Source organism: Rhinolophus sinicus, chromosome 8 (assembly GCF_057876585.1).
Source record: "Rhinolophus sinicus isolate RSI-liver-muscle chromosome 8, RSI-T2T, whole genome shotgun sequence".
Classification (NCBI taxonomy): domain Eukaryota; kingdom Metazoa; phylum Chordata; class Mammalia; order Chiroptera; family Rhinolophidae; genus Rhinolophus; species Rhinolophus sinicus.
In genome coordinates this window covers 42,926,327-42,953,678 of record NC_142508.1, presented here as the reverse complement: position 1 = coordinate 42,953,678, position 27,352 = coordinate 42,926,327, and the positions used below count along the sequence as shown (strand labels likewise).

The following is a 27,352-nucleotide window of genomic DNA, read 5'->3' as shown; positions in this document are numbered from 1 at the left end:
CAAGTTGTTGTCCTTTCAGTCTTAGTTGTGGAGGGCGCAGCTCAGCTCCAGGTCCTGTTGCCATTTCTAGTTGCAGGGGGCGCAGCCCACCATCCCTTGTGGGAGTCGAACCGGCAACCTTGTGGTTGAGAGGACACGCCCCAACCAACTTAACCATCTGGGAGCTCAGCGTCTGGCAGCTCAACTCAAGGCACCGTGTTCAATTTTAGTGGCAGGAGGCGCTGCCCACCATCCCTTGAGGGAGTCGAGGAATCGAACTGGCAACCTTGTGGTTGAAAGCCCGTGCTCCAACCAACTGAGCCATTTGGGACGCAGCTCAGCTCAAAGTGTTGTGTTCAATCTTAGTTGCAGGGGGCGGAGACCACCATCCCTTGCGGGACTCTAGGAGTTGAACCAGCAACCTTGTGGTTGAGAGCCCACTGGCCCATGTGGGAATCGAACCGGCAGCCTTCAGAGTTAGGAGCATAGAGCTCTAACCACCTGAGCCACCGGGCCAGCCCCTATGTGAGAGTTTTTATCTCTATGGGTAGAATTGTCTCCACTCTCCCTCCCTGTTATCTTTCTCTTTTCTCTGCTGAGGTGTTCTGTCCTCCCCTGTGGTTCTCAAGGTTGCCTCTCAGAGTGTAAGCGCGAACCTGTTAATTTCCCATGATTTATTTGAGAAGCTCATTAAAAAATGGCCCTGAGAAGCAGGATGTATATTCTGATAAGTGGGATGGTGTCGTGCGGGAGATCCTGCTCGCTGTGCCATTTGTCATGCAAGGCGGCCTGCGGGGTCGCTGGTCCCACTCCTCACATAAGAACGCAGGACATGGTGAGGCCAAAAAGGAATAACCACAAAGACATAGGTAGGGGAGTCATACCACTATATTTTCGCTGGCAGCTGGGTTGGAGACACAGGAAGCAGGAGCCACACTGTCTGCAACCCGCCATCCTGACTGCAATCCGCACTTGCCAGCCACCATCTTCTTGCTAGCCCCCATTTTTCTGCTAGCGTAGCCACAGCAGTTATGTTAGTGACCAATGGCTCACTGGTTGCAGCTGACGGCCAACTAGCCACAGCTAATGGCCATCCAATCACAGTTGATGGCCATTTACTACCTAAGCCAGCACCTTTCCACGTGAGGCCGAGAGCCTGGAAACTGCACTCCTGGCTCTGTCCCCACAGATGGTTTCTCTCTTTCTCTAGCTTCTAACATATCCCTTTGATTTAAAGGCATGTGTTAGCCTGAAATCTGGCCTTTAACAACACAACCCTTTGATTTATGTGTGTGTGTGTAAGCCTGGAATCAGCTGGGCTAGTAAGGCATTGGGTCCCCTAAGTGAGGGCAGCTGCAAGAGTCTTGACCTAAGTAGGAGCTGCAGCAAAGGGCTTTCTAACTGGGGCTAGGCCTCTCCTTCTCTAGCTCACTTCTATCTATGTACCTACCCTATCACTACCAGTCTCGACATGGCTTCCCCTTTGTATCCTTAGTTATAAAATTTCTGTTCAGCCAGCCTTCAGATGGTTCTCCAGGTTGGATGTTTTATAATTTAGCTTTTTTTTTTTTCTGTGTCCTTTTCTTTTCTTTCTTTTAAATTTTATTTTATTAAATTTATTGGGGTGACAATTATTAGTAAAATTACATAGATTTCAGGTGTACATTTCTGTATTACATCATCTATAAATCCCATTGTGTGTTCATCACCCAGAGTCAGTTCTCCTTCCATCACCATATATTCGATCCCCCTTAGTTTTAATTTTAATGTGTTCACAGAAGGAAGCAGGAACGGTATTTATCTACTCCACTATCTTGGGTCTCATCCTTGTTCAACACATTTTAAAAATGTCTTCACAGCAACATAGACTGGAGTTTGACCACATGTCTGAGTACCAGAGCCTAGCCAATTTGACACATAACATTAACCATTGTAGGTACCTTCTGCAGGCCGAGAAGATTTACAGACACTGGTGTCAAGTCTCAAGTGTATCTGTTTAGGAGTAGGTTGCCAATCTCTAGTCCCAAGGGTCCCCTTTCTCTAAGTTAGGATAGAGCATTTGGGAGGCCAAGAGCTCCACTGAAGTTTTGCTTTTTACACGTCAGTCCTGCACTGGGTCTTCAGCTCTTCCTGCCCTTCAGCGGTGGGAGGACAGGATCCCATTAACTCTCATAACTTGCTTTCAGTTGCTGAGTAATTGGTTGGAGCCTGACCTTGACTCTAGTCAAGGCTCAGTGGCACTTTATATCAGAATTCCACATTCTTTATCTTTACCTTTCTGTCAACACAGAGACAGTGTACCAGCTGTGCAACCCCTTTACCCATCCCAGTACACCACAGGTGAAATGTCCATGACCCCACAGCTGGCATATGCCTGGCACCGTAGCCACCACAACTCCCAGCTGTGTGAGGTGTCATAGCTGTCCTGTGGTGAGTGACCCAACTCAGGAACTGCACTTGGGGCTGGCTTCTGAGGACCACTGCTGGTGTGGATGGTCTCTGGTCATGTTTCCTACAAGAAAATCAGGAGACAGGATTTAGCAGGTTCACAATAAGCATGCTGGAGGGAAACCGGGCAGCACAGAGCAAGGAATCTAGCAGGGGTTGGGTCTGATTAAGGTCCTGCTGCAGCCTGACCATGGGGCTGTGGTGCACACATTGAAGCCCAGAGTCAACTCACTTTGGGCTCCAGAGCCATGTGTCAGGCAGTCTCTGGCTGCTGGCTGCTCTCCAAGTGGGTGTAGAACAACAGCATAGGGAAGGGGCTTTGGCTCAGCTGAGGGCAAACCTACACTGCAGATGGCTTCTGCAGGGATGAAGGAGCAGTTTGGGGTATACAAACTTTTGGTTCACTATATTGTGTAACTACTTTAAAGAGAAATATCAGGTTGTTTAGGGAAAATATCAGCTATATTGGAAATTAGAAGTGGCAGTGAGTGGTGACAGGGAAGGATAGGGTTTGAGCAGCGGGGAGATGGGGGATTGGGAAGGTGCCAAAGCATAGTCAGGGTTAAAGGGAATCAGTAAGAAAATGGAAGAACCCCACACCTACCCCAGAGAGAAGTGGCTTTGAGGGAAGGTAATCAAAGGCCTGAGGGGGGAAAACCTCTGGGCAGTGTGTGTGTGTGTGTGTGTGTGTGTGTGTGTGTGTGTGTGTGTTATGCATGTGTATATGTGTGTGATTATGTGCTTGAATGTGTCATTGTGTATGTCTGCCTGTGTTGAGTCAGGGGACACACGGATGCAAAATTAAGGGGCACAGGATTAAGGGGTGAGGCTGATGGACAGGTCGACAGTGACAGCAGGCAGGGAATAAGGTGAAGAAGGAGATTCAATTCCAGATGGGGCTGGAAATCCAGGGAGTGAGCAGGGCCTGGAGGATGACATCGGGACCCTGTAGACAGAAGGCCTGGGCTGAGGGTATTGGCACATTCAAAAACGGAAGGGATGTCAGTGAGGGGGTGTTGGCCAGAAGAAGGTTTCTGACCATCTGGGGAAGGGTGGCCAATGAAGAACAGGCTTGGGGTGGGAATAAGAAATGTCAAACTCAACTTCCAGAGCCAGAGCAGAGTTTTCAGTTTCTAGTTCCTACCAGGCTAAGACATGCGTAGTTGCTGTCAAAGCCAGGTCTCGGTTGGGTGGTTGTAGCATCTCTGGTTGCAACATAGGAAAGTTAACGTCCACCCCAGAGCTTCAAGACAACCTTCTGCCAAGCTTTCAAGTTAGCAAGACGCCAAGATTTGTAAGTAAAACAAACTGAGGCCCCAGTTGGAGGCTGAAAAGGAGCCTGGGCACAATGAAGGGGCAGGGGCAGAAATAGAGGGTGGGAGGACCTTGAAGTTTTCTGAAGGCAGAGAAATCTAGAAAATAGGGAGGAGTGTGAGGGAGGGGAAGGAGGACCAAAGAGACCTGGATTGTGGGGAGGCTGAAGGATGTAGAAAATGGAGGAGTGGGAGGGGGAGGGTGTCGAGGGCCAGGATGAGCTTGTCCGTGTGCAGCACCCATAAATCTAGAAAAGGGGGACAGAGGAGGGAAGAAGGAAGGGGGAATAGAATGGAGAGAGGGCCACTACCCTAAAGGATTGGGGGTGAATCTTGAGGTGAGGAATAGCTTTACAGGGATCAGGACTGTTTGTCTACACTTTCATTTTTACATGCAAAAGGAGGCCTCAATCTTATCCCATGCTGTTTAACTTGTAAGTACAACAGGCCCCTTAAGGACAGCTCAGAGGCTAGTTCAAGTCCACATCCTTCCCCCTCCGTGGGGGTTCCTCCGCAGCACTCTGTCCCAACCACAGTTTGTCCTTTGAAGACTTCCTTCCCCAGTCTGCTGCTCTGGGCCGTTTTTACTCCGCTGACTTCCTCGCGTGGCCATTTTACCTCTGCGCCATGTTTTCTCCAGCCCTCACACCCAGAAGTGTCCTGTCCGGGTGCCGCCACATGTACTTATGGCTCCCGCGCCTTCTCCTCATAGAAAAGCAGGAGTTTTTCAAAGCCGCCTTGGACTCAGCTCCAGAATTTTACCTTTGAGACCTGCCCACCTCCTAACCCCCATCCAGGCTCATAGCCCTTAGCACCTCCTGCCCCAGGAAGGCGTCCTCCTGGCTCCTGTTGGGTTCTCTCCTGATGGGGACCCCTCCTCTTCTCAGAGCACAGGCCAGAGACTTACCTCAAAATGAGAAGGAAGACACCACAGAACCAGTCTGGAGACCACATTCTTGTTGGGCAATGCTTCATTCTCAGTTTCAAGTTCATCTTCTTGTCAGGGAGGCGGATTTAGTATGACGATGAAAGTAAAGTTCAGAATCAACGTTTCACTTCAGTGGATGATGAAACCACAGTTGAGGACTCAGTCCAGGCAGCCGAGGCAGGACTCGTGTGTCCTGATGATTATCGTAACGTACGGGATTTATATTTAGTATCAAAACCGCAATAACTTCGGTTAACATTCCACATCGTATTGTCTCATAAAAATAATATGTCGGGTTATATTAGGAATTAACAATCAATCCATAGATACACAGCTGGATTCATAAGCAGATATGAAACCACAATCACTTGTGTTGGGTGGCTTTTTAAGGACTGTTTGATGTTGTTCTTGAACGTCTTATGGCCAACAGGTCGTATGCAGCCAGAGCTATCTTGTTGAGTACAAATTTCAGCATATCATTTATTACAACTTCAGAGAATACGTCTAAGAGAGGAAGGAATTGCTCCATTCCATGAGTCATTAATATATCTCTTCCAAATCTGCGAAACTTATCTGTGAGAAATTTAGCCACAATACACACTGCGAACTCCATGCCCTTGTCCTTGCAAAATGAAGTAAGCGAATCCACAGAGAAGGACGTAATGAGTGTTTCTCTTGGTGTCCGTCCAAGCTATGACTTCATACCAGTAGAGTTCGCTGTTATAGGGAGAAGTGCTCTTCCACCATAGGAAGTCTTGGCCAATGAGAGTGTAGCATATTCCCGCGCCAGTTTTAGACAACTGGAGTGTAGGTGGAGCTGAACAATAGTGCAAATGCCATAGGAAGTAAGAGGCAACCGGAACTTCCTACAGTGCAGGGGGAGCATAGAGCGGTTCAAGCACAGGGGCAACATTTCTTATGTATAAGGGTGAACATTTGCAGTTTGTTTAATACAGTGGTAAGCTAAATAAGGGACCCCAAAGAACCAGCCTGTGTCCCCAACGGGAAGGGTGCACCACAGCAGCAGCCCTAACCACCAACATTGTTCTAATTCCACATACACTTTCACTTGGCCTTTGAGGAACACGATCACTCAGATGTTGAAAGATATTCTGACATAAGACCCTGTCAGCTTGTATATTGTTACGACTCCTTAAAAAGCCACCGGCATTTGCCCTCTAGTGACCCAAAGGTCCTGCCTGCTGTCAACTGACCCATATTTCTTCCTACATGCTCACTCCCCAGTGCCCACTTAGGCTTTCAATTTAGACTAGGCATTTGCGTCCTCACCTATATGTTTTCTTCATTTTTTCACAAACTCAGGGTGCTTGTCTGAAAAAGAGTTAACAAGCAGGACACAGGAGTTGAGAAATAGGTTGTACCATGTGGGTTCCCTTGGTTGTACGCCTGGCTCCTATTGGCTAGTGAGCATTGGGCTGAATCTTCAAGAACCTGTCCTGGAGGTCAAGTATTGAAACCCGAGGAGGGCAGCAGGGAATGGCATGGAAGGATGGGCTTCTGTGCAGAGACAGGATGGGAAATTGTAAAGCTTGGCCTGGGGTTCAGACGTTGAATGTGATTTGGGATTAAAAGGATTTGCTGATGCCATGGAGGCGGGCTTTGTGAAGTGGGTGACTTCAGCTTGACGCTGAGGACCCTGAGTGCAGAGGGACCTGCTGTTTGAAGGAGCAGCAATTAAATTGCTGTGAAGAAGTTGAAGGTGCTTATAGTCCAAACTGGAATGTGTTTCAGGGATGCAATATTGAGAATGGAAGAAAAGATAAGATTCTTGAAATCTTACATTAGTGCCCTGACATTGGGGACAAGAGGGAACACCAGATGTACAGACTGACAGGGGACATGGGAGAGAAGCCACGCGTGAGAAGAAGATGAGCATCTAGTGGGGGCTAGGAGTCTGGAGAGCAATGAGAGATTGGAGGTTTGGAAACACAATGAATGCAGATTTGCACTGAGGGCAGTTGGGGATTTGAGTCAGGAAGGGAGTTTGAGTGTGACGTAGTCACACTAGAAAAGGGATGGGATTGCAGTCTGGTGGAAGGCATAGAATGCAAGACAGGGGACAAGTAAGCAGTTTTCATAGGGTTTTACACTGTCACGCTCACACCAGGTTGACATGTGCAGCTTGCTTTAAAGCGTGGTCTGGAGTTAGATATTGTCAGCATCTCTTGGGAGTGGTGCAGAAAAGCAAAATGTCCCCTCTCTTACCACATCCTCCACTAGTCTGGTCTACAACCTAGCCATGTCCCAGAGATCTGTGCGTTAGTGTGTAAGGGTGTATAGGAGTTTGGACAGGGGTGGGAGTAGCACACGGGTTAGGGAATGAGGTGAAGAATGACTTTGGAGTGTGTGGAGCCTTTTTCTTCTCTGGCGATTAGTCAGATTGCACTTTCCGTGAGTCCACAGGTGAGAGCTGTGTGACAGGTCACAGTGCTGGAGTGGTAGGTGCCATGGTCTTGTCCACCTGTCTCGGTACCACTTCCATTTATGACGTATGCTGTTCTCCCCACCTGACCTTGTGTTAGGGGTGTGATAAAAGCCAGGTCCTAAGGAGGAATTCTGGTTACCCGGACATGTTGCTTCCGGCGTTCATACACTCCGTCTCTCCAGAGGCCAACACGTAGGTTGGGAGCTGTTTATGGTTGTGGAAGTCATGGTCTTGCCTCAGATCCCTAGGAGTCTGCATTATATCTAACCATGTTGTCCTGCCAGAGGCCTGACAAAACATCTTTCTCCTTCTAACATGGATATGTGGAGGCACAAGTACAGTAACTTGTCTTTTGCTCTGGGGGTATGTCCAGAATGACCCAGAGTATTGGAGCCGTGAATGCTTCACAGACGTAGCAGATCCTTGAGTGGTCGCAGAGGTGGAGGCTCTACAGCCCATGGACCTCTCAGCCTTTGCTCAAACTGCTGATAACTAGAGGAGTTCCTCTTGGTGGCATAATTCTTACCAATGAATGTCACTGTCTCACTGTCGATCATCAAGTAAGACACAGGCCACGTGTCTTACTCAGGCATTCAGAATATATGTCATTTCTGGTTCAGCTGGTCTTACTAACATGTCATCAGTGTAACGGTCTCATGTGATGTTCTGCAAAATGTCTAGAATCCTCTGGACTACACAGCCAGAGAGAGAAAGACCGTGAACATGCACTGGTGTTGGTCCCATGTAAATGCACACTGCTGCTGAGCCACTTCCTGATGAGTTTTGGAAAGAGTGTGTTTTCAGATCAACAGCTGCATACAACATATGCAAGGTTGTATTAGCAACTGCAGTAGTTAAGATGCATTTCTCACAGCAACAACAATTTTGGATTAAACTAGGGTATATTTGTAGTAATGCAGTTACCTGCCATTGTACATCTGGATTTTGAAGATACTAAACTGATGAATTAAATGGGGATATGATGGGAACCACAATCCCTGTATCCTTCAGTTTGATTCTTGCCCTGATCTCTGTCATTTGCCCTAGGATGTGATTTTACTGAATTGTCATTGGAGGAGACAGGTAGATTTAGAAGTCTTCACTAAACACCATCTGTTTTTCCTACTATAATAGCTTTTATTTACAGGTCAAGTACCCATTCTAAGGATACTCTTAACTGCTTTGTATATCCATTTTTATTTTATATCTGCAGCTGGGGAAATGACCACCAGTTGGGTCCGCAAACCCCCTGTGTCCAATGGGAGATAGACATGGGCAAACTATCAATCTACTAATTTATGTCTCCTTTATGCCAATATTCTAAACAGCAGATATGGTGGTGCTTTGAGTCCTTGAATGTCATGCCCACCTGGGCTCCATGTGCAAGAGCTCTTGAAACATCTGTGTATTCTTCTTTCCCAGCTGTAAAGTTCCCCAAATAATGTCTGTAGGTCCCTTCTGAGAGGAAGTGTGGAATCACAATGGTTTACTCTTGTCTTGGTGTTACAGGCACCCTCCTCATGGACACCGGGCTTTTATCAGTCAGGAGTCAGGGTGTGAGGGTTTCTCAGGTCTTCACTGGGCCTAGGGTCGTCACGTGGCGTAGAGGCAGCTGACCTCAGCTTTCTACTCCTCCATTCTTCATCTCTTGATTGTGTCTATTAAGAGACTGCCTTGCTGGCCTTTCATATCCCTTGTCCCTAAGGACACCATATTCTTGGTACCACCTCCTAGATCTCCGCAGACAGGCTGCACTGATTGTGCTGCCTATTATGCAGTTATGCCCACCTTGCTTCTGATGGATATGTGCTGGCCTCTGCCACTCCCAGATCCTATCACCCTGTTGCTACTATGGAGCCCCACTCTGTAATAGCACCTCCTGATTTCAGCCCTGACCTCTGGAGGATGACCTCCACTGGCATCTCAGGGATGCTGGTGTCCTTTCATCAGTGCTGTTCTCACCAGCCCTCCTGAGGATTCCAGTTGGCTGGTGGCTTCTTGACTTATATTGGAGACCCACCCCAGCAAGTGTACTTCTCTGAAGGGTTTGATCCCTGACTCCACTGCAATACTGTGGTGCAATTCATTCTGACACCGACCGTTCAGAGCAGTGCAGACTCCACTGCTTGAGGGCAAAGTCATCCACAAAACTATGCTCAAATCCAGCAGTAGCCCCGTGTTTGGAGTTCTCAGGGGTTCCACTCATCTTACCTACTTAGATTGGGGTTCCCTGGACCCACTTAGGTTGGATTTTTGGTAGAATGACTCATAGAACTCAGGCAAGTGCTGTACTTATTATTACAGTTTTCTTATAGCAAAAAGGCACAATTTGTTTTTTGAAATTTTATTTTTCAATTACAGTTGATATACAATATTATACTAGTTTCCAGTGCACAATGCAGTGATTAGACATTTATATAACTTACAAAGTGATCACCATGATAAATCTACTACCTATCTGACACCACACAGAGTTATTACAATATCTGGACTATGTTCTTCCTGCTGTGCTCTATATCCCCATGAGTATTTTATAACTACAATTTGTATTTCTTAATCCTTTCCACTTTTTCACCCATTTCCCAAAACTCCCCTCCCATCTGGCAACCATCAAAATGTTCTCTATGTCTTTGAGTTTGTTTCTGTTTTGTTTGCTCATTTATTTTGTTCTTTAGATTCCACATATAAGTGAAATCCTATGGCACTTGTCTTTCTCTAACTTACTCCATTCAGCACAATACCCTCTAGGTTGATTTATGTTGTTGCAGATGGCAATATTTCATTTTTCAATGGCTGAATAATATTCCATTGTATATATGTACCACCTCTTCTTTATCCCTTCACCCATAGATGGACACCGAGGCTGCCCCCACATCATGGCCATTGTAAACATGCTGCAATGAACATATGGATGCATATGTCTCCACAATGTAGCTTTTTGGGTTTCTTCAGATAAATACTCAGATGTGGGATTACTGGGTCCTTCTTTGTCTCTTATTACAGCCCCTGTTTTAAAGTCTATTTTGTCTATTATCAGTATTGCTACCCCAGCTGATTTTTTCTTTGTTTCCTTTTTCATGAAATATAATTTTCCATCCCTCTACTTTCTGTGTGTGTGTGTGTGTGTGTGTGTGTGTGTTGATCTGAAGTGAGTCCCTTGTAGGCAGCATTTGGAAGGGTCTTGTTTTCTTATCTATTCAGCCACCCTATGTCTTTTGATTGGAGCATTTAATCCATTTTTTAAAAAGTAATTATTAATAGATATATAGTTATTGCCATTTTATTATTCATGTTTTTCTTTTTCATAATTCTGCTTTCTGTTTTATTCAGGATCGTTAAACTTATTACTTCAATTCTATGGGTAGAAATTAGTAACAAGGGTGGGCAGGAGAGGGAAGAGCTAGCACTGAGCACCTGCTCTGTTACAGGTACATCATATGCCAGAGAGGGGCTCTCTGTATACATCATGAACTGTAATGTCTAAAACAACCCTTGACAGGAGCGTCTTGTCATATCTTTTCTAGAGAAAACCCACGCTCACAGGGATCCGGAAAGTTGCAGCGGAGTGGGATTGGAACCTCAGGCCACCTGGCAGGTCAGCCCATGTTGTCTTTGTTCCCACTTGACCAGGACCAGGTACTTGTAATAAGGCAGACTCACCCTGTTGGTTTCCACACAAAGCCCTCTTGGGACTGTTTCTCACCTCTCCTTTACTATGATACACTCTGTTCATTTCAGAGTCAAGGGCATTGACCAAAGTACATTTCTAATTACAGTGTTTTGTTTTCACGTAATTTACTAGTTAGGCCAGTGCTGGTCACAAAATACTCCAAGATTAATCCTACAAATATTAGTCGACATCCCTGATAATCCAGTATATTTGAATTATCAAATTCACTCATTCAGGTCAGCAGTTCCGTTTCTGTTTGGCTGCCACACACTTGTTGGAAGACCACCCTTTTCTTTTCTTGCCCTCATGCTGTTAGATCTCTAAGCTTTACACTGTAACAGCGTTTTGAGATGACTGCCAAAGGGAGGAAACTCGTCCTCTAAAGAGAGACCATCATAAGCGTTACAAACGGTATAAAGTTTCTTGGGATTGCCAAGATCCTGGGTCTCTTCTGATTCTATGTCACCTTGGGCAAGACTCTTCCTATTTCCTCATTGGTGAATCTGGGAGACAAACAAGACTCTGCAGATGTCAGGAGACTGTTCAAAGAAGCTAAAGAGAAAGCGTGAAAAAGTCGCTGCTGGCGGGAAAGGCGGGAAGCGCACACTTTATTTCTAGGCTCAGAGACCCACACAGGCTGCAAAGCGCAAAAGGCGCGGAGAGAGGCTACTTGTGCCTCGGCAGCTACTACGCCTACTAGTCCGGACTGCTCGGTCTCCCCCCGCCCTCCCCGCGGCTCACTCGGCAGGGCTGGCCCATGTCTGCAGAGCTGCCTGGGTTCAAGGGAGCCGTCGCAGGGCTCGTGCATCTTGGGGATCTTTGTTTCTGAAGGCGGCCCCCACCTCATGGCTCCCGACGCAAAACCTATTCCCGCATATCATGGCAGGTCCACCTTGGAGATGTCCAGTCTTGCGGCGTGCTGGGGCGGGGCGTTAATAGAGGCAGCGAGGGGACCCCTAAGGTTCGATATGGGGGGCGAGGGAAAGAAATGCGAGAGACACACCTCCCATTATAGCTCAGGGGCGGGCAGATGTCTCCAGCGCTGGCTCTGCGAGGCGCCCTTGCGGGGGCGGGGCCTGCAAATAGTGGTTCTGTTCTTCCAGCCCCCTGTGCTCCAGGCACCACGCTGGTGGGGAAGGGAGAACGCCACGCCCGCCCTGCTCAGGAAGGCTGTTTTACCCTCGGAGAATTGGAGGCTGGGAGGAGGGGAAGGAAGAGCGGGGCGTGGTGGGGGCGTTTCCTGTGTGGGCTTACGGAGTGAGAAGTGGAGGGCATGGGCAGGGCTGCGGCGCAGTGTGACCCATCCAGCTGAGCAAGGGGGGGGGTGGGGAAGAGGGTTGGTCTGGGCTTGGATTGGCGGTTGGCGGGCTGGAGGAAAGTCCAAGATACGCATCCCTGAGCGTGGCAGGACTGGAGGGAACCCACTTTCTTCTCCTTCTCCTTCTCCTCCTCCTCCTTCCTCTTTCCCTTCTCCTTCTTCTTCTTCAAGAAGTCCCTTTAACATTTCTTATAATACTGGTTTGGTGATGAACAATTTTAGCTTTTCCTTACCTGGGAAGCTTTTTATCTGTTCTTAAATTCTAAGCGATAGCCTTGCTGGGTAAAGTAAGTTTTGTTGTAGGTCCTTGCTTTTCATCCCTTTCTTTCTTTTTTCTTTTTTTCTTTTTATGGTTCTGCAAACTTTTATTTTTCAGTTTTGCAATGCACCATGGGCATTTTTCCATGCAATGGATGAAAATCTGCTACTGAAACACAGAGGGCTGCAGCTGGACAATGAGAGCGACCCTAAAGCAAAACATTAGCCTAAGATTACGGCCCAGGGCCTGGCCTGTGGGGACACTACACAAAAGGAATGTCTTCAAAGACCCTTTGTGGGGCCCTGCAGCCACCCCTGAGCTCCCTTGGGCCCCTCGGGTGGAAGGGGTCCTGTAAACTTTTTTGCATCCACATAAACCCCCCCAATTTCTGTCTGGTTTTCTTCACCTCGTCTTCTACCCTAACCATCTCATCAAATTCTCTTACCATCTCCTCATTGCTCAAATGCATATCATGAATGGCCTCCTTGTACTCCTTGAGGCACTGAGCCAGCCTCTTGTTGGTTTTTCTCTTAGCTTTCTTGGGTATATCATCCCCAGCTGGGCGCTTTCCTTCAGCCCTTGGTTCACTGGCTGGTTGTTCTTCCTCTTTTGGCTTTCCCTCATTCTCTGGCTTTCCCTCATCCTCTGGCTTTCCCTCATTCTCTGGATTTCCTTCTTCTGGTTTTCCCTGGCTCTCCAGCTTCCCCTGGCTCTCTGGCTCTCCTTTGCTCTCTGGCTCTCCCTCTTCTTTTGGCTTTCCCTCCTCTGGCTTATCTTTATCATTAAGTATTTCCTCATCTCCTGTCTTTCCCTTGTTTTCTATCTTTTCCTCCTTTTCTAACTTCTCCTTGTCTTCCAGAGTACAATGTATTTCTGGCTTTCCCGCCTCCTGTGGCTGTTCTTGGTTTTCCATCTTTACTTGGTTCTCAGGTATTGCTTCACTTTCATTGCTGAGCTTGTCCCTGTTGAGATGTCCCCTCCACACACTGACTAGCCACGAAATTGACTGATCGGCTCAAAGTCCCCAAGGGGCTTCGGCAGGGTATCTTGGCTTATGTTTCAATGCCAAACAAATAATGTGGAAGATTTAATCACGTTAACTCAATTTTCTTGCTTGGCTTCTCAATTGAGGCAGGAGCTGAAACACAGTGAGTCCAGAGAGAGAAAGGCTCGGTAGTTGGTGGATCAGGAGGCAGGCTCTGTCTGTTCCACTTCAGCACTTGCACGTCTTCCTCTAGGCCCTCCTTCTACTAAGGAGTTCTCCTTCCTCCCAAATAGTCTCATCCCTTTCAATATATCCTGTCAATTCCTCCTGGGTTCCAAAGTTTCTATTGATAAATCAGCTGAGAGTGTTATAGCAGCTCCCTTGTAGGCAACTCACTGCTTTTTCCTGCTGCTTTTAAGATTCTCTTTCTTTATAACCTTTGGCATTTTAATTATGATGTGTCTTGGCGTGGGCCTCTTTGGGTTCATCTTGTTTGGGACTCTCTGTGCTTCCTGAGCTGTATGTCTATGCCAAGTTAGGAAAGTTTTCCATCATTATTTCTTTAAATAGATTTTCAGTTTCTTGCTTTCTCTCTTCTCTTTCTGGTACAAAAGGGTACAATTTGAAAGCAGCCAAAAGGAGAACTACTTGGTTAAAGTCAGGGTAGATCCTAGGAGCTCTTGAATACCATAGACAAATGTATCTTGGAAAATTCCAAGGCTTTAGAATGTAGCATCCTTCACCCAGGTCAAAGGACAATGACCAGACAACTTCTTTATTATACAACACTGATTACTGTAGTCTAAGAGATCTTTATTTAATGTGGCATTCATGTATTGGAGGCATCTAAGAAGTATTTCAGAACTATGTCAAAAGTACATCCTGAGGCTCTTATCGTGAGGTTAAATCCTGCGTGGAAGGGACCTACTCTATGTTGACACACTATCCCTTACCCATCATCCCCTGAATCCTTAGATCTGGCTCATAGGCAGACTCTGAGTTTGTTTGTCCATATGAGCTGGATTCTGTTGCTCCTTTGAGGTCCATTCCCTCTTCTCTCTTTTGCTAACCCAATAATTCCTATTTTGGGTGTGCTGAGATTTGGCCCAATTGGGGGGTCTCAGGGGCAGAATGGGGCAGGCACAACAGATGGGGACGTATTGTCTTGTAAAACACTTACTTCCTTTGTAGCTTTGTAAAATCTCTCATCAAGGGGTGTCTTAGGTTTTCTATGGCTGCTATAACAAACTACCACACAGGCAGTGACAAACCCACACACACATTCAATATCCTATCGTCCTGGAGATCAGAGTCTTAAATGAGCCTCATGGGGCTAAAACCAAGGACTGTGGTTCTGCTGAGGAGAAATCTATGCTGCAGAAGGCATCTGATTGGTTGAACTCACACCTCGGAGAAGGGGTCTGAGGTGGGCACCAACTAATTATTCTATAGAGATTAAATCCTCTTAAAGAAAAATATCAGCTACGCTGGCTCTCAGAACTTTTATATTTCATCAAGTGTGAGGTTTGCTTTAGCACCTGATGGTGTCCTCAAAGTTACATTGGGAATCTCCAGTCCCTAAATAATACGTTTATGTCCCTAAGCAACGTACAACACACACATTTGCCCTCATAAAAACAAGGGAAAGCATTTCTTTTAACTCTTGATTATGAGAAATTTGAAATATACAAACAAAGTATAACACACCACAGAAACATTTTCATAATTTTTTGGTCATATTTACCATCTATCTGTCTACATCTACCTATGTGTTTTTTTAATTCTCTATCGGCCTATTAGTGTTTTTGTGTGTGTGGGAACATTGACAAATGAATTACAGATATACCAGACTCTGTCCTTAATACTTCCACCTGCTTGTCTCCAGAAGATGAGCATGTCTGTGCATTGCCACAACTCCATTAGTGCACCTAACAGTATTGTCAATCGCTGATGTCATCTAATACCAGTCGTGTTCAAATTCTTCACTAGTTTGTGATAATTGGTAACAGCAGCAATCGGAAACCAATATACCCACCTTGCTGCAAGTGTATGTTAAAAATGTATCATAATAGCTTTATTGAGATTTAATTCATGCATATAAAGTGTATAATTTAATCCTTTCTGTATACTCAGAGTTGTGGGACCATCACTACCATCAGATTAGAAAAGTTTCATAGTTTCCAAAGAAACTCCATTCCCGTTATTAGTCACATCCCTGTCCTCACACCCTCCAGTCCCTGGCTACCACTAACCTAATCTGTTTCATGGTTTTGCCTATTCTGGTCTTTTTATATAAATAAAATCACACAGTCTGTGTCCTGTGTGTTTGGCTTCTTTTACTTAACGTGATGTTTTCAAGGTTCCTCCACATTGTAACATATATAGTTTTCCTTTTTTTCATGAGATGGAATAATATTCCACTGTATGGACATACCATATTTTGGTTGTGCATTCATTATTTCATGGATATTGGGTTTGTTTGTTTATTTCCTTAACTTTTTGCTGTTATGAATAACATGCTATGTACGTGTTTTTGGGGACATATGTTTTCCTTTATTCGGGACATATGCCTGAGGATGGAGTGGCTGCATCATGTGGTAACTCTGTTTAATAGTTGGAGGAAGTGCCAGAACATTTTCCAAAGCAGCTCAGACAAGAAGTGTATGAAGATTTCCCATTATCTGTCCATGATTTTAGCCATTCAGAGGGTGTGCTGTGGTATCTCATGGTAGTTGACATTAGCATTTTTGTTATGATAATGATGTAGACCATCTTATTGGTCATCTTTGGGCATCGATCTATTTGTATCCTGTGCAGATTTTTACATTGAGATATTTTGGTATTTTTTTATTAATTTCAGGTGTACAAAACAATGTAATAGACATTTATCATTTATATCCCTCACACAGTGATGACCCCCCCTCCCCCCATCTTCTACCCCTCCGACATCACACACAGACATTACATTTCCACTGTCTCTATCCCTAATGCTGTACTCCGCTTCTTGTAACCATATATATATATGGTTATATATATATATAATTGTAGTTGACATTCATTATTGCTCAGCTTCAGCTTCAGGTGTACAGTGCAGGTATTTTTATTATTGACTTGAGCACGCTATTTACCATATATTCTAGATACAAGTCCCTTATCCAATATGTCGTTGGCAAAATTTTTTGCCCATTGTGTGGGTTGTTTTGAGGTCCTTTGAAGGACTAAAGTTTTAAATTTTGCTGAAGTTTAGTTTATCTATTTTCACTTTTGTGCTTGTCCCCAAATATATTTTATGACATTTTTCTAGCCATGATCTAAGCAAGGGTCTCACATTGCATGTGATATTAATCCAGAGGGCCTTCCCCTTTCTACAAGCCTGGCTGTATGTGGGGCCCCGGCGTGTGGTCTTTGAGGGTCCACGTGTGGCTCTGTCTGGCAGTTTTCTTTTGGGGACTTTCTCTCGTGCTCCTCCTTATCCTTCTGCTTCTATAAACTGAAGGTGAAGCCTAAATTCAGTGAGTGGTCATTGCAGAGTTTAGGGGGAGCCCGCATGGATGCAGCTGTGTACATCACCCAAAACTCCACCAGGAACTGATTCAGAGAATAAGGCTGCTTGTAGAGGGTTGAGTGGGGGGCTCCCCCCAAAAAATATGCCCACATCCTAACCCCTGGAACCTGTGAATGTGACCTTATTTGGGAAAAGATTCTTCACTGAAATAATTGTTAAGGATCTCGAGATGAGATCATACTGGGTTATCTGTGTGAGTCCTAAATCCAATGACAAGTTCCTTTGAAGACACAGAAGAGGAGAAGACACTTAGAGGGGAAGGCCACGTGAAGATGGGGGCAGAGTTGGCAGTGATGCAGCCACCAGCTAAAGAATGCTAACAGCCTTCTTCTAACAAAAGATAGAAGGTGAAATGAATGGAATCTCTCCTAGAGCTTCTGGAGGAAATGTGGTCCTGCCGACACTTGGAACATGGATTTCTGAGCTCCAGAATGTCAGAGAAAAACTTTTTCTTGTTTGAAGGGACGAAGTTTGTGGTGATTTGTTATGGCAGCCCCAAGAAACTAATGCACTGTCCCCATCAAGAACGAGGAAACTGTCCCCCAGTACAGCTCTGTCTCCCAGTATTAGTTCTATAGCTCCTCAGATCTTGTGGGGCACTGAGGGGACACCTAAGTGCCTGTGGGTGTCACATCCCCAGTTCCATCCCCGTGACCACTACTGCATCCTTCTTCCTTTGCTGGTCTGAGCCCATTGTATCGGCCGGGTGCATAAGGAGAGTCACTGACTCTGGCCACTCCTGTATTCAGATGCAGTCACCTCGTATTCAGAGGAGCCTCCCCTCACCCCTGGACACTGGTCCCTGCTGGGAGGACAGGGTGCAGGCTGGATGCTTGTCCTGGAAACCCCTACTTTTAGGGTGAGAAGTTACTTATTGTCACCTCCAATGGGGAAAGATTAGGGGATGTTTTTGCTATCTTTTGTAGGATAATTATGTGATATATATATATATATATATATATATATATATATATGTGCGTGTGTATATATATATATACGTGTATATATAGTCTATATGTGTGTGTGTGTGTGCGTATATATATATATATATATATATATATATATATATGTGTGTATATATAGTCAATATGTTTAATTCATTCTTCTTGATGCTAAAATCATCTCAGAGATTTTGTCAGGGGTTTATCTGAGCAAAATACCGGCCTAGTGATTATCAGAGCCCATAATGTGAAATTTTCGAAAGAAACCCTCTGACTGGGAAGTTAAGGCAGTCAGGGCTTACATTTCTATAGGTATTTTATGAATGGAGTTGATGTGGAATTCACATGGCGGATGAGCACATCCTTTTGCCCTGGCTTCATGGGCTGGCAATCTGTGCAGTCACACAGTCACCTAGAAGGGACTATACTATGTGTAATGCTCTGCTTACATCATCTTGAATTTCTTAATGAGTTTTGAACAAAAAGCCCTGCATTCTCACTTTACATTTCTTCCTGCCTGCAATATATCTAGCTGGATATGGCCCCTACTATTGACCATGGGTCCATCTGCTGGCTCCCTTTGGAAAAGGAAAGACGTGACGCCATCAGGTGCTGCAATATGATCTTCAGCCACCAGAGGGCGGCACCACACAGGGTAACCCGAACGGCAGTGAGCACAGTCAGGTGTCGTCAGGGGACTATAACTGTCCTCCGCAAACCCCCAGCTCACAGCCAGAATATTCTCCAGCCCTGATGTGCTTCGAAGATGTAAATGTTTGACTCTACAATCCAAGGGGATTGGGGCAAAGCACAGCTCAAATGTGAGTAGCATCAAATACACGTAAGTCCACACTAAATATTGGTCTTGGGAAAATACTAAACAGACGGGATGGGAAGAATGTGTGTGTGTGCTGGTGATAAGAAGAAAGCAGCTGAGTCCTCATTTTCTATGAAGGAAGACCTTAGACAATGCCTAATGTGAAAAAATCAGTAATTAGCCTCAAATCATGTTCTTCAGAGCTGACTGGTTGCAACTGCTGCTGTTTAGGGCAGATGTCATCAGCGTGGCCAGATCAGAGAAGCCAAGACTTTCCTGTGATCACTGGATAGCACACACAGAAACCCTGGGTTTATCTTGGCCACGTTCAGTGTTGTCACAAATACAAGAGAGAGAACATCCAACGGGAGGGGGCCAGCAGCTGGTTTTACTCACTGTGTGAATATCAGCAATGAAATAATAGTTTCCCCGTTCCAGCTGCAGTGGGCTGCATGAGAACTAGTTAAAATCTCTTTGGGGTTGTAAGTGATCCACATCCAAACAAAATGCCTTCTCTGAGAAAACCTTGCACAACTGATTCACACACAGCCAAGAAGCCCAAACTTCATGGGTCTTTGTCAGTATGACACATGATGGGGATTTACGTGTTCTCTCTGTTTGTTTTTGTCATCAGGGTCATGCCATTTAAAAATCTTAACCCTATTTCAATGAGATAAACACTTTCATGTTAATCACAGCATTATTCACAATAATGAAAGATATGAAAACAACTCAAATGCCCATCAACAAATGAATGGGTAAAAAAGATGCGGTACCTATACACAACGGAATGTTATTCAGCCATAAGAAAGGAAGATATCATCCTGTGACCACGTGGGTGAACCTTGAGCACATTATACCACATGAGGTAAGTTAGAAAGACAAAGACAAGTACTATAAGATATCACGTATATGTGAAGTCAGAAAAAGTTAAACCTGTAAAACACAGTAAAATGGTGGTTACCAGGGGTTATATGGGGGAGGGGATAAGCGTGATGGTGTTTCAAAGTACAAACTTGTAGTGAGTAGTAAATAAGCCATAGAGATCTAATGCATATTATAATAAATATAGACAGTAATATTGTTCTCTGATTATGTAATGTGAGAAATATCACTACATCGACAGTCGTATTACAATACATAAGTGTATCAAAGTAGCACATTGTACCTCTTAAACCTCTACAAGGCTGCACATCAAATTCATTCAATTAAGTGATTTATAACTGTTGGTAGAGACTGTTTCAATCCAGTCTATAAATGGTCTGCCTTTCTTTTTTAGAAAAGTATTATTTATTGAACTTAATTTTTATTTTTACTTATATAGTTGGAAAACAAACACAAGTTGCAGCTTCCAGAAAGATCTCTAAGGGCTGGATTGGAGATATGGCTCAAAAAAAAAAAAAAAAGCTGTTGCTATTTCCTGGATGAAGAAACTGGGAAATCAAGACCCTGCGTTGACCTTGGGCCACGGACTTCTGCAGCTGCTGTTAAGTCCTGGAATCGTCCCCCCCTCAGACAGACAGACAGAGGACACACACGATAATGCAAGTCACACAGCGAGGTTTATTTCCAGCTAGCTGGGGTCCCCGTCTCTGCCCGACGCAGCGGGTTTTAACAAAGACCCCTAGCCCTTCAAGCTAAGGGTTTTTATAGCGGTTCTAAGGTACTCAGTAATTTTCCATAGTTTTAGGGAGTACAAGGTAAACTATAATTCCCACATAGCTAAGGCATTTAGTAATTTTTCATGGTCTTAGGGAGTGCAAGTTGAGCTATGCTTAGGGAGTACACGTTGGTCTATGCTTCAAAGAGTTTACAGATAGGCTACAAAAGCCTCCATAGCTTCAGAGAACAGGAGAGATAAGCTATCAGCCATCTGGTCTCTATGCCCGCATCCTGGAATTAACAATTAAGCCATTAGGTTATTTTAAGCTCAGGGCTGTTAACCCTATCTTAACCTTAAAGTAGCAGTTCTCGTGCTAACAGTCTCTTACACTGCTTGGTAACAACAGGCTGGGAAGCCACCAGCTCCGTGGCCCTGAGTGAGGAGAGAGGCACACCAGCATCTCACAGGAGCCACTTCCCTCTTCCAGACCTCACACTCATGCATCTGCTCTCAGAGATTCCAGGGACTGCTGTCTTTAGTTTCCAAGACTTTTGTGTGTCTTTCAAGGGGGTTGGAAGAGAATGAGCTAAGTCAACCTGAGGTATCCATCCTAGACATTATTGGGGCACTTCTAACATAACATGTCCACAAACAAGGTCTTTGAACAAGGCCACCTGCCAACCTGAGCCTCCTGGCATCTTCCCCTTCTCAGTCAAGGTAAATTCCATCCTTCCAGGTGCTCAGGTTGAAAAATTGGGGATTAGCCTTGATGCCGCTCTTGCTCTCGCACTAAACTCTAATCCATCAGCAACTGTGCAGTCAGTCTACAAAATATAAATAACCCAAACACTCAGGTTCAATCCACCATCACCCCTACATGGGGTTGTTGTAGGATATCCTAACTGTTCTTCCTGCTGCCTCCTTGACCCACCTTACCTTATATCAATCTCTCCACAGTAGGACCTCTGAAACCTCAGAAATGAATTCCTTAGAAACCCAAGTCTGGTCATCCCTTTTGTGCTCAAAGCCCTCCTGTCACTCACATCTCAATCACACCAAAACCAGAGTCCACACCCCCGCCCACCAGGCCCTACCTCAGTGCTGCTCAAAGTGCTGGTCGGCAATAAGACAAGGACTGTCCACTAGTAGGTTAGCCATCTCAGTGCTTTGGTTAGAAAGTTTTCCAAGGAAGAAAAATCAGCTGTAAACAGGGCTCTGTGGTTGATCTAATTTCTGGCCCAAGATCCTTAGCTCCTTGCAGATCATGCTTTGGGTAGCACTGCGCTAAACAATCTGGTCCCTGCCTACACTTCTCAGGTCATTCTAGCCATCCCATGTGTTCTGGCCACAGTGACTTCTTGACTCTGAAACATGGCAAGCAAATTCCTGCCACAGGGCCTTCGCACAGGCTATTCCCTCTCCCTGGAATAATCTTTCTCCAGAGACTTACATGAATCCTCCTTCCCTTCTTTTAAGTCTTGCTCAAAGTTCACATCATAATGAAGGATCTCCCCAACCATATTGTATAAAATAGAAAGTATGCCTGAATCCACCCACTCCCTAGCCCCTTGACCCCACTTTATTATCCCTTAGAGGACTTACTGCCACCTGAAACCCTGCTTGTTTATTTCTTGATTGCCTCTCCATCTTCACTAGAATATCAGCTCCTTGAGGCCAGTGACTGTTAGGTTCACTTTTGTGTCCCTTACAACCACTATAAGCCTGTGCAGAGTGTGTGCTCATTGTCCAAAAAAGGAATTACTCACTTGCGAATGACTGCATGCTGAGAAGTGAGCACAGTCCCTTCCATTTCACTGTGTGTAAAATGGGAATAATTCCAGCCCTGCCTACATGCAGGAATCATGTAAGGATGGGCCTCATTCCTGATACTCATTATAATGTAACAGAACATCCCAAACTTAAAATTGCTCCATTTCTGAAATGATGAGGGACCTGAAAATGAGAAACTCCAATGATGATGATAAATTATCAATTTTTGCACAAAATGCTGAAGAAACAAAATCTTGGGTGGAGTTCTCTGGAGAAGGAGCACTGGAGGTCCGTTTGGAGTTGCTGCCCTCCTGGCTTTTCATGCCTTTCTTCACTTCATCTCTGTAATGACCCTGAGAGATCTGCACTGTTCTCACAATGTGTTACAGAGAGGAAACACAGACTGACACCATGTTGTCACTTAACCAAGCCACATGATTCAGTGAGACTCTTCTTCTCTACCCTTATCTACACACACACACACACACACACACACACACACACACACACTACGTGTATTAGAAACATTGGTTAGTGTTGTTTCTTTTTCTGAACAAATTGTGTCTCTGAGATACGTTCAAGTTGGCATGTATAGTCTTATTTCTCTCATTGTCATCATTACAAGCTTTTTACTCGCCCTCAAAAAATGAAACATTTATTAAAGGCAGCATCATTGACTGTCTACAGGCCATGATCTGCATATTTTGAAAGGAAAAGGTCTAGACACTCTTAAAAGCATGTTACACTTTTCTGCGGGCAATGTCTTAACAGTTAATAAGGAGACATGATCATTTCATTTTCTATAAGGACAAGCTCATTACTCTTAAAAAACTGTGTATCGCATTTTCAAATAAATGTGATTATTTTCTCTTTTGAAAGGACTGCAGAGTCTTATTTTAGTAGACAACTTCATTAGTTATAAAGGGCAAGAATGTCTTTTATCAAAAATAGGTCACGATATTTTTGTAAAATATTACTCATATGAAAGATAAAGCAATTATATGTTGAAAGCCAAGATGATTATGAAACAAAACCATGAACGCTACTTTATAAGCTACTTTATTTATAAAGCATGAAAATTTTCATCCCATATACACATGAATTAAATATAATCAAGGTAACCCCTGGGTAAATACACAGGTTAGGAAATAGTTTGTTGCCAACATTCAGAAGCATCTCTGTGTACACTCCTGGCCCTAACCTCCGCCCTTGATTTACAAGTGACAAGTCCCTGAATTCATAGTCATTTCCATGATTTACTTCACAGTTTTCCCAACTACACTAAATCCAAAGATTAGGATTTGAGGTTTGTCTTTTCAAACTTCCGATAATATATATCAAACTCCAAGTACCACCTTATCTTGAATCTTTCACTCTCTATTAAATTGTAGGTGTTAAGCCCATTGCAGCAAGCAGGGGGTCATTCTTTTATTTCTAACTTCATTTTTATTTATTTTTAATTGTAAAATACACATAAATAAAATTTCACTTTCTAACCATTTTTAAGTGCACAATTCATTGGCATTAAGTACATTCACAATGTTGTGTAATCATAAGCACTATTTATTTCCAATGTGTTTTATCTTTTAAGTATTTCAGGACAATCTGGTTGTGCAATAATGTGCTCAGTTGATAAGCAGTAATTTAACCACAGTCATTACTACCAGTTTACAATACATCATGTTAAAAAAAACACGATATCGTTTTTAAATGTTTCATGACCAATTGATTACATAGAATGGCAGCCATCTTGCCCACTACAAATATAGGCACCCTCTCCATTAGAAATGAGACATCTGGTTTCAGAAGAGCATTGGTACTTCTCTGACCATATCATTAGTCTGTTAGGAATATCCTCATCTCATCTATGAGAAATTCAGCCACTGCATCCACTACAACTTCCATGGCTTTGTCCTTTGCATGTGAAATCGAACACTTGAGAAACACAATGACTGAGTCTTCTTGCTTCAGCCCTGGTTATCACTTTGTTGCAGGAAAGAGGGCTCTTGGCTTCCCACGGGAAAGAATTCAAGTGTGAGCCTCACCAAAGAACAAAAGAAGTTTTTTGTGAGGAGATTCACTCCACAGGCAGAGTAGAGGCTTCCCTTAGGGACGAGACAGCCCGACTCCCTTATGGCTGTGCTTTTTTATTAGTCAGCCTTTTAAATAAAGGGCATAAGGGAAAGGAATATTCTTATTAGTTCTTGGAAGGGGTGGGCTCTTCCAAGATTTGGGCTACACCCCTTTTTTTGTCCTTAAATGGTCCTCTGTGGAGGTGTCATGGAGCTGGTGGGAGTGTCCTTTAGCGTGGAGGACCATATAAAGTGGCTGGAGGTTACTTGGAGGTGATTCTCCTTGCCATCTTGGTCAAGGCCAGTTCTAGCTGGTCTCTTTACCTTATCTTGATTTACTGGCTTGTTGTCTTCCACTGGCGGTTGTTGGTTTCCTTAGAGGCTCTGCCCACACCCTATTTCAACTTCATACCTGGAGGGTTGGCCATGAAGCAAAGATATGACATCTGTTCTTCCCACACAGCAGAGGTGCTTCTGGACAATGAGCGCGTGCCATGGCGCCCATGAGAGGCAATGTGAACTCTCCCACATGCAGAGGCTGCAAAAAGACGTGCAAATAAGGAGACAACATTTTACCATAATCAAGTAACCAGGTTTTGAAAAGGATGGTGTTTGCACAGCCTTTTAATATAAATTTTAATAGCAATTCCTCTTCTGGTTGTTTATCTGAAAAATGTAAACACTAATTGAAACAGACATCTGCACTCCTGTATTCATTGCAGCATTAGTAATAATAGCCCACACAGGGTAGCAAACAAAGTGTCCATCAATAGATGAATGCATAAAGAAGATGTGATGTGGAATATTAGCTCTAGAAAAGAATGATATCTTGCCATTTGTGACAAAGTGGGTGGACCTGGAGGGCATTATGTCAAGTGAAATAAGTCTGACAAAGAAAGACAAATACTGTATGATTTTCCTTATATGTGGAATCCAAAAACAAAACTGAGCTAAGAAAACAAAATAGAAACAGGCTCATAAATATGGAGAACTGGTGGTTGCCAGACAGACAGGGTGGGAGGATGGTAAAAATAGGTAAAGCGTCCAGTTATAAAATAAATAAGTCACTGGGATGTAACAAACAGCATAGAGAATGTAGTCAAGTATTGCAATAACTCTTGTAGAGTCACAGATCTGACTTCAGCCACCTCACACCCAAAGTAACTGTCCCGGCCTAGCAGCCCATTTTTGTTCAACATCACTAGAAATCAGAAGGTTCCAGATGATGTTTGTGCTCACAAGGATTTTCATTCATTCACAGGCTGGTTCCCTCTACACGTGCAGATTCTAGGGAGAAAGGGCTTGTATGGGATGAAACCAGTGTCCCGTTTCAGGGTCACCGCTCACTAGTCTCCTCTCCAAGCCCTGCCCACCCTATAGGTTCCTGGGGGCCATGCTGAGGGCCAATCCTAGTCTCAGTCTGCTCCTTCCCCTACCCCGACCTATCACTCCCTCTGGGCATCAGCACCCCCCATGTGCTTGCTGAGCTCCTGACTGTGCACTGGGCGGGGGTAGGACAGAAGTGGGGGCTGGGTGTGACCCTCTAGGTCCCTAGGGGTGCCTGTGGCAGAGCTCAGAGATCTTCCTCAGAAGGGAGGGCCCCGGAGGCGCTGACAAGGCTGATCACACTATGCTCATAGAACTTGAGGCTTGACTAGGACAGCCAGGCCCCAAATGCTGGGAATTCCCCCACCCTGGCTTGTGGGCTCCGTGTCCAGCCCAGCTTCCCGCCCAGGTGCTTATAACTACAAATGACTATGTCCCACCTTCATCACCTCTCCTTGCCATATGTGGTGTTCAGTTTGGAGAAACCCCCTCCCCGAGCGGTTTTTAGCACGCCCCTCCTCTTTCCACAGCCACCAAACACACCAGTCTGCCTGTGAAATCTTCGCTGGCTTACCCTTCCCTGAGACTGAGACACTACTGCCTCAGGTCTGGCGTGTCTGTGGAGGAAAGAGTGACGTTGTTAGTCCCGGTTTAGGGTGAAGGGTAGTAGGAGGGAGGACTAGGGCGGGCAGAATTCTGCAGCGGGAAGCTGCGGGATCTCTAGGGTGGGGGTGAGGGGACCCAACTGCTGTGGGGAGAGTCGCTGGAGCTGGAGGTGGGGGCGAAGATGAGGGAGCCATTCTCCCGGACTTGCCTGTGGTCCTGGGGGGCTGGATGGCTTTTTGGAGGAAGCAGTAGGTACTTGAAGGCTCGGATGAGTGCCCTGGACACTGGGACTAAACACGTGATTTGGGGAGTCCATCGTGGGGTGATCACTCATACGAATGGGGGAGCAAAAAGAGAAAACTTGAAGAAAACGGAGGGAGCAGAGGGCGTCCCTAAAAGGATGCAGAGGCAGTGACACGTAGGCACTAATGCCCAGGGGCGCTGGGGTGGGGGTGGGGTGGAGGGCGTGGTTTAGGGCTGAGTGGGTGGCCACAGCGGAACCAGCTAACTGGGACTGTAGGAGGCGGAAGCAGGGTGGGAGGGAGATTAGATCCACTGGGGAACGTGGAATCCAGGGAGTGGGGAGGGATGAACGGGTGGGGCGGGGAAGCAGGAAGCGGAGACGGGAGGGGGCGGAAGGACGGAGCAGAGGCCGGGAGGGGACTCCAGCGAGGGAGGAAGCCCGAGCGGGTAGCAGCTGATCTTTGAGAGGGTTGGGAAACTCCAGCCTGGGGGGAACGGTGGGGAAGTCGGGCGGGCTGGGTGTGGGAAGCCGGGCGCGGGACTAGGTCGCAGGGATCGCGGTGTCCATTGTGCGGCCCGGGGTTTTCTGTGTCCAGCTCAGACCAGGGGGAGAGGGCCAAAGCCTGTTGCCCAAGGCGGGTCTGGGTCCGGCAGTTTCGGTATCGCTGGGGAGCTCGGCGGAAACGCAAAATATCCCTCCTCACTCCGCCAAGACCTGTTCTCCTGAGCCTGCAAGAGAGTCAGATCCCTAGAGAATTGGAGGGAAGTGTCCACGACGGAGGCACCGAGGGAGGCCGAGGAGCAGCCTGGCGGTGGGTGTTGGGGTGCCTGACGGAAGGCGACAGGGAGTCGGATGTCCTTGGAGCTTGCCTAGCTGAAGGAAGCGAGGAAAGGGGTGAGGGTTGGCAACACAGGACTCTAGATGCCTGGCGGTGAACGTGGGGTCAGGCTCCTCTCCAGGGGTCAGAGCTATTTGCACGGTTTTATTTCTTCTGACATGAAGGACCTGTGGGGACAGAGCCAGGGGTGCAGTTTCCAGGCTCTCGGCCTCCCATAGAAAGGT

At 45.5% G+C, this 27,352-nt stretch overlaps 1 protein-coding gene and 1 long non-coding RNA gene across 13 annotated transcripts in view; one reads left to right on the top strand and one right to left on the bottom strand.

The window, feature by feature from the left end:
• The window catches only part of LOC109439545 (uncharacterized), a 96,379-nt gene extending 73,456 nt beyond the window's left edge, over positions 1-22,923 (top strand). For 8 of the 12 annotated variants that reach the window (XR_012490052.2, XR_012490051.2, XR_012490050.2 and 5 more), the window contains 3 exons: positions 10,639-10,709; positions 18,385-19,537; positions 19,994-22,923. This is a non-coding gene — a long non-coding RNA (uncharacterized LOC109439545). The remainder of the gene's footprint in view (positions 1-10,638; positions 10,710-18,384; positions 19,538-19,993) is intronic. The other 4 variants (XR_012490045.2, XR_012490046.2, XR_012490055.2 and 1 more) reach the window with 3 other exon arrangements.
• On the bottom strand, positions 11,576-14,303 carry LOC109439544 (transcription elongation factor A protein-like 2). The gene is made up of 2 exons (XM_019719859.3): positions 14,300-14,303; positions 11,576-13,351 (listed from the first exon to the last, which is right to left on the bottom strand). The coding sequence occupies exons 1-2, from the start codon at positions 14,301-14,303 to the stop codon at positions 12,624-12,626; spliced, it is 732 nt and encodes a 243-aa protein (XP_019575418.3). The 3' UTR covers positions 11,576-12,623.
• Positions 22,924-27,352: the final 4,429 nt, after the last annotated feature.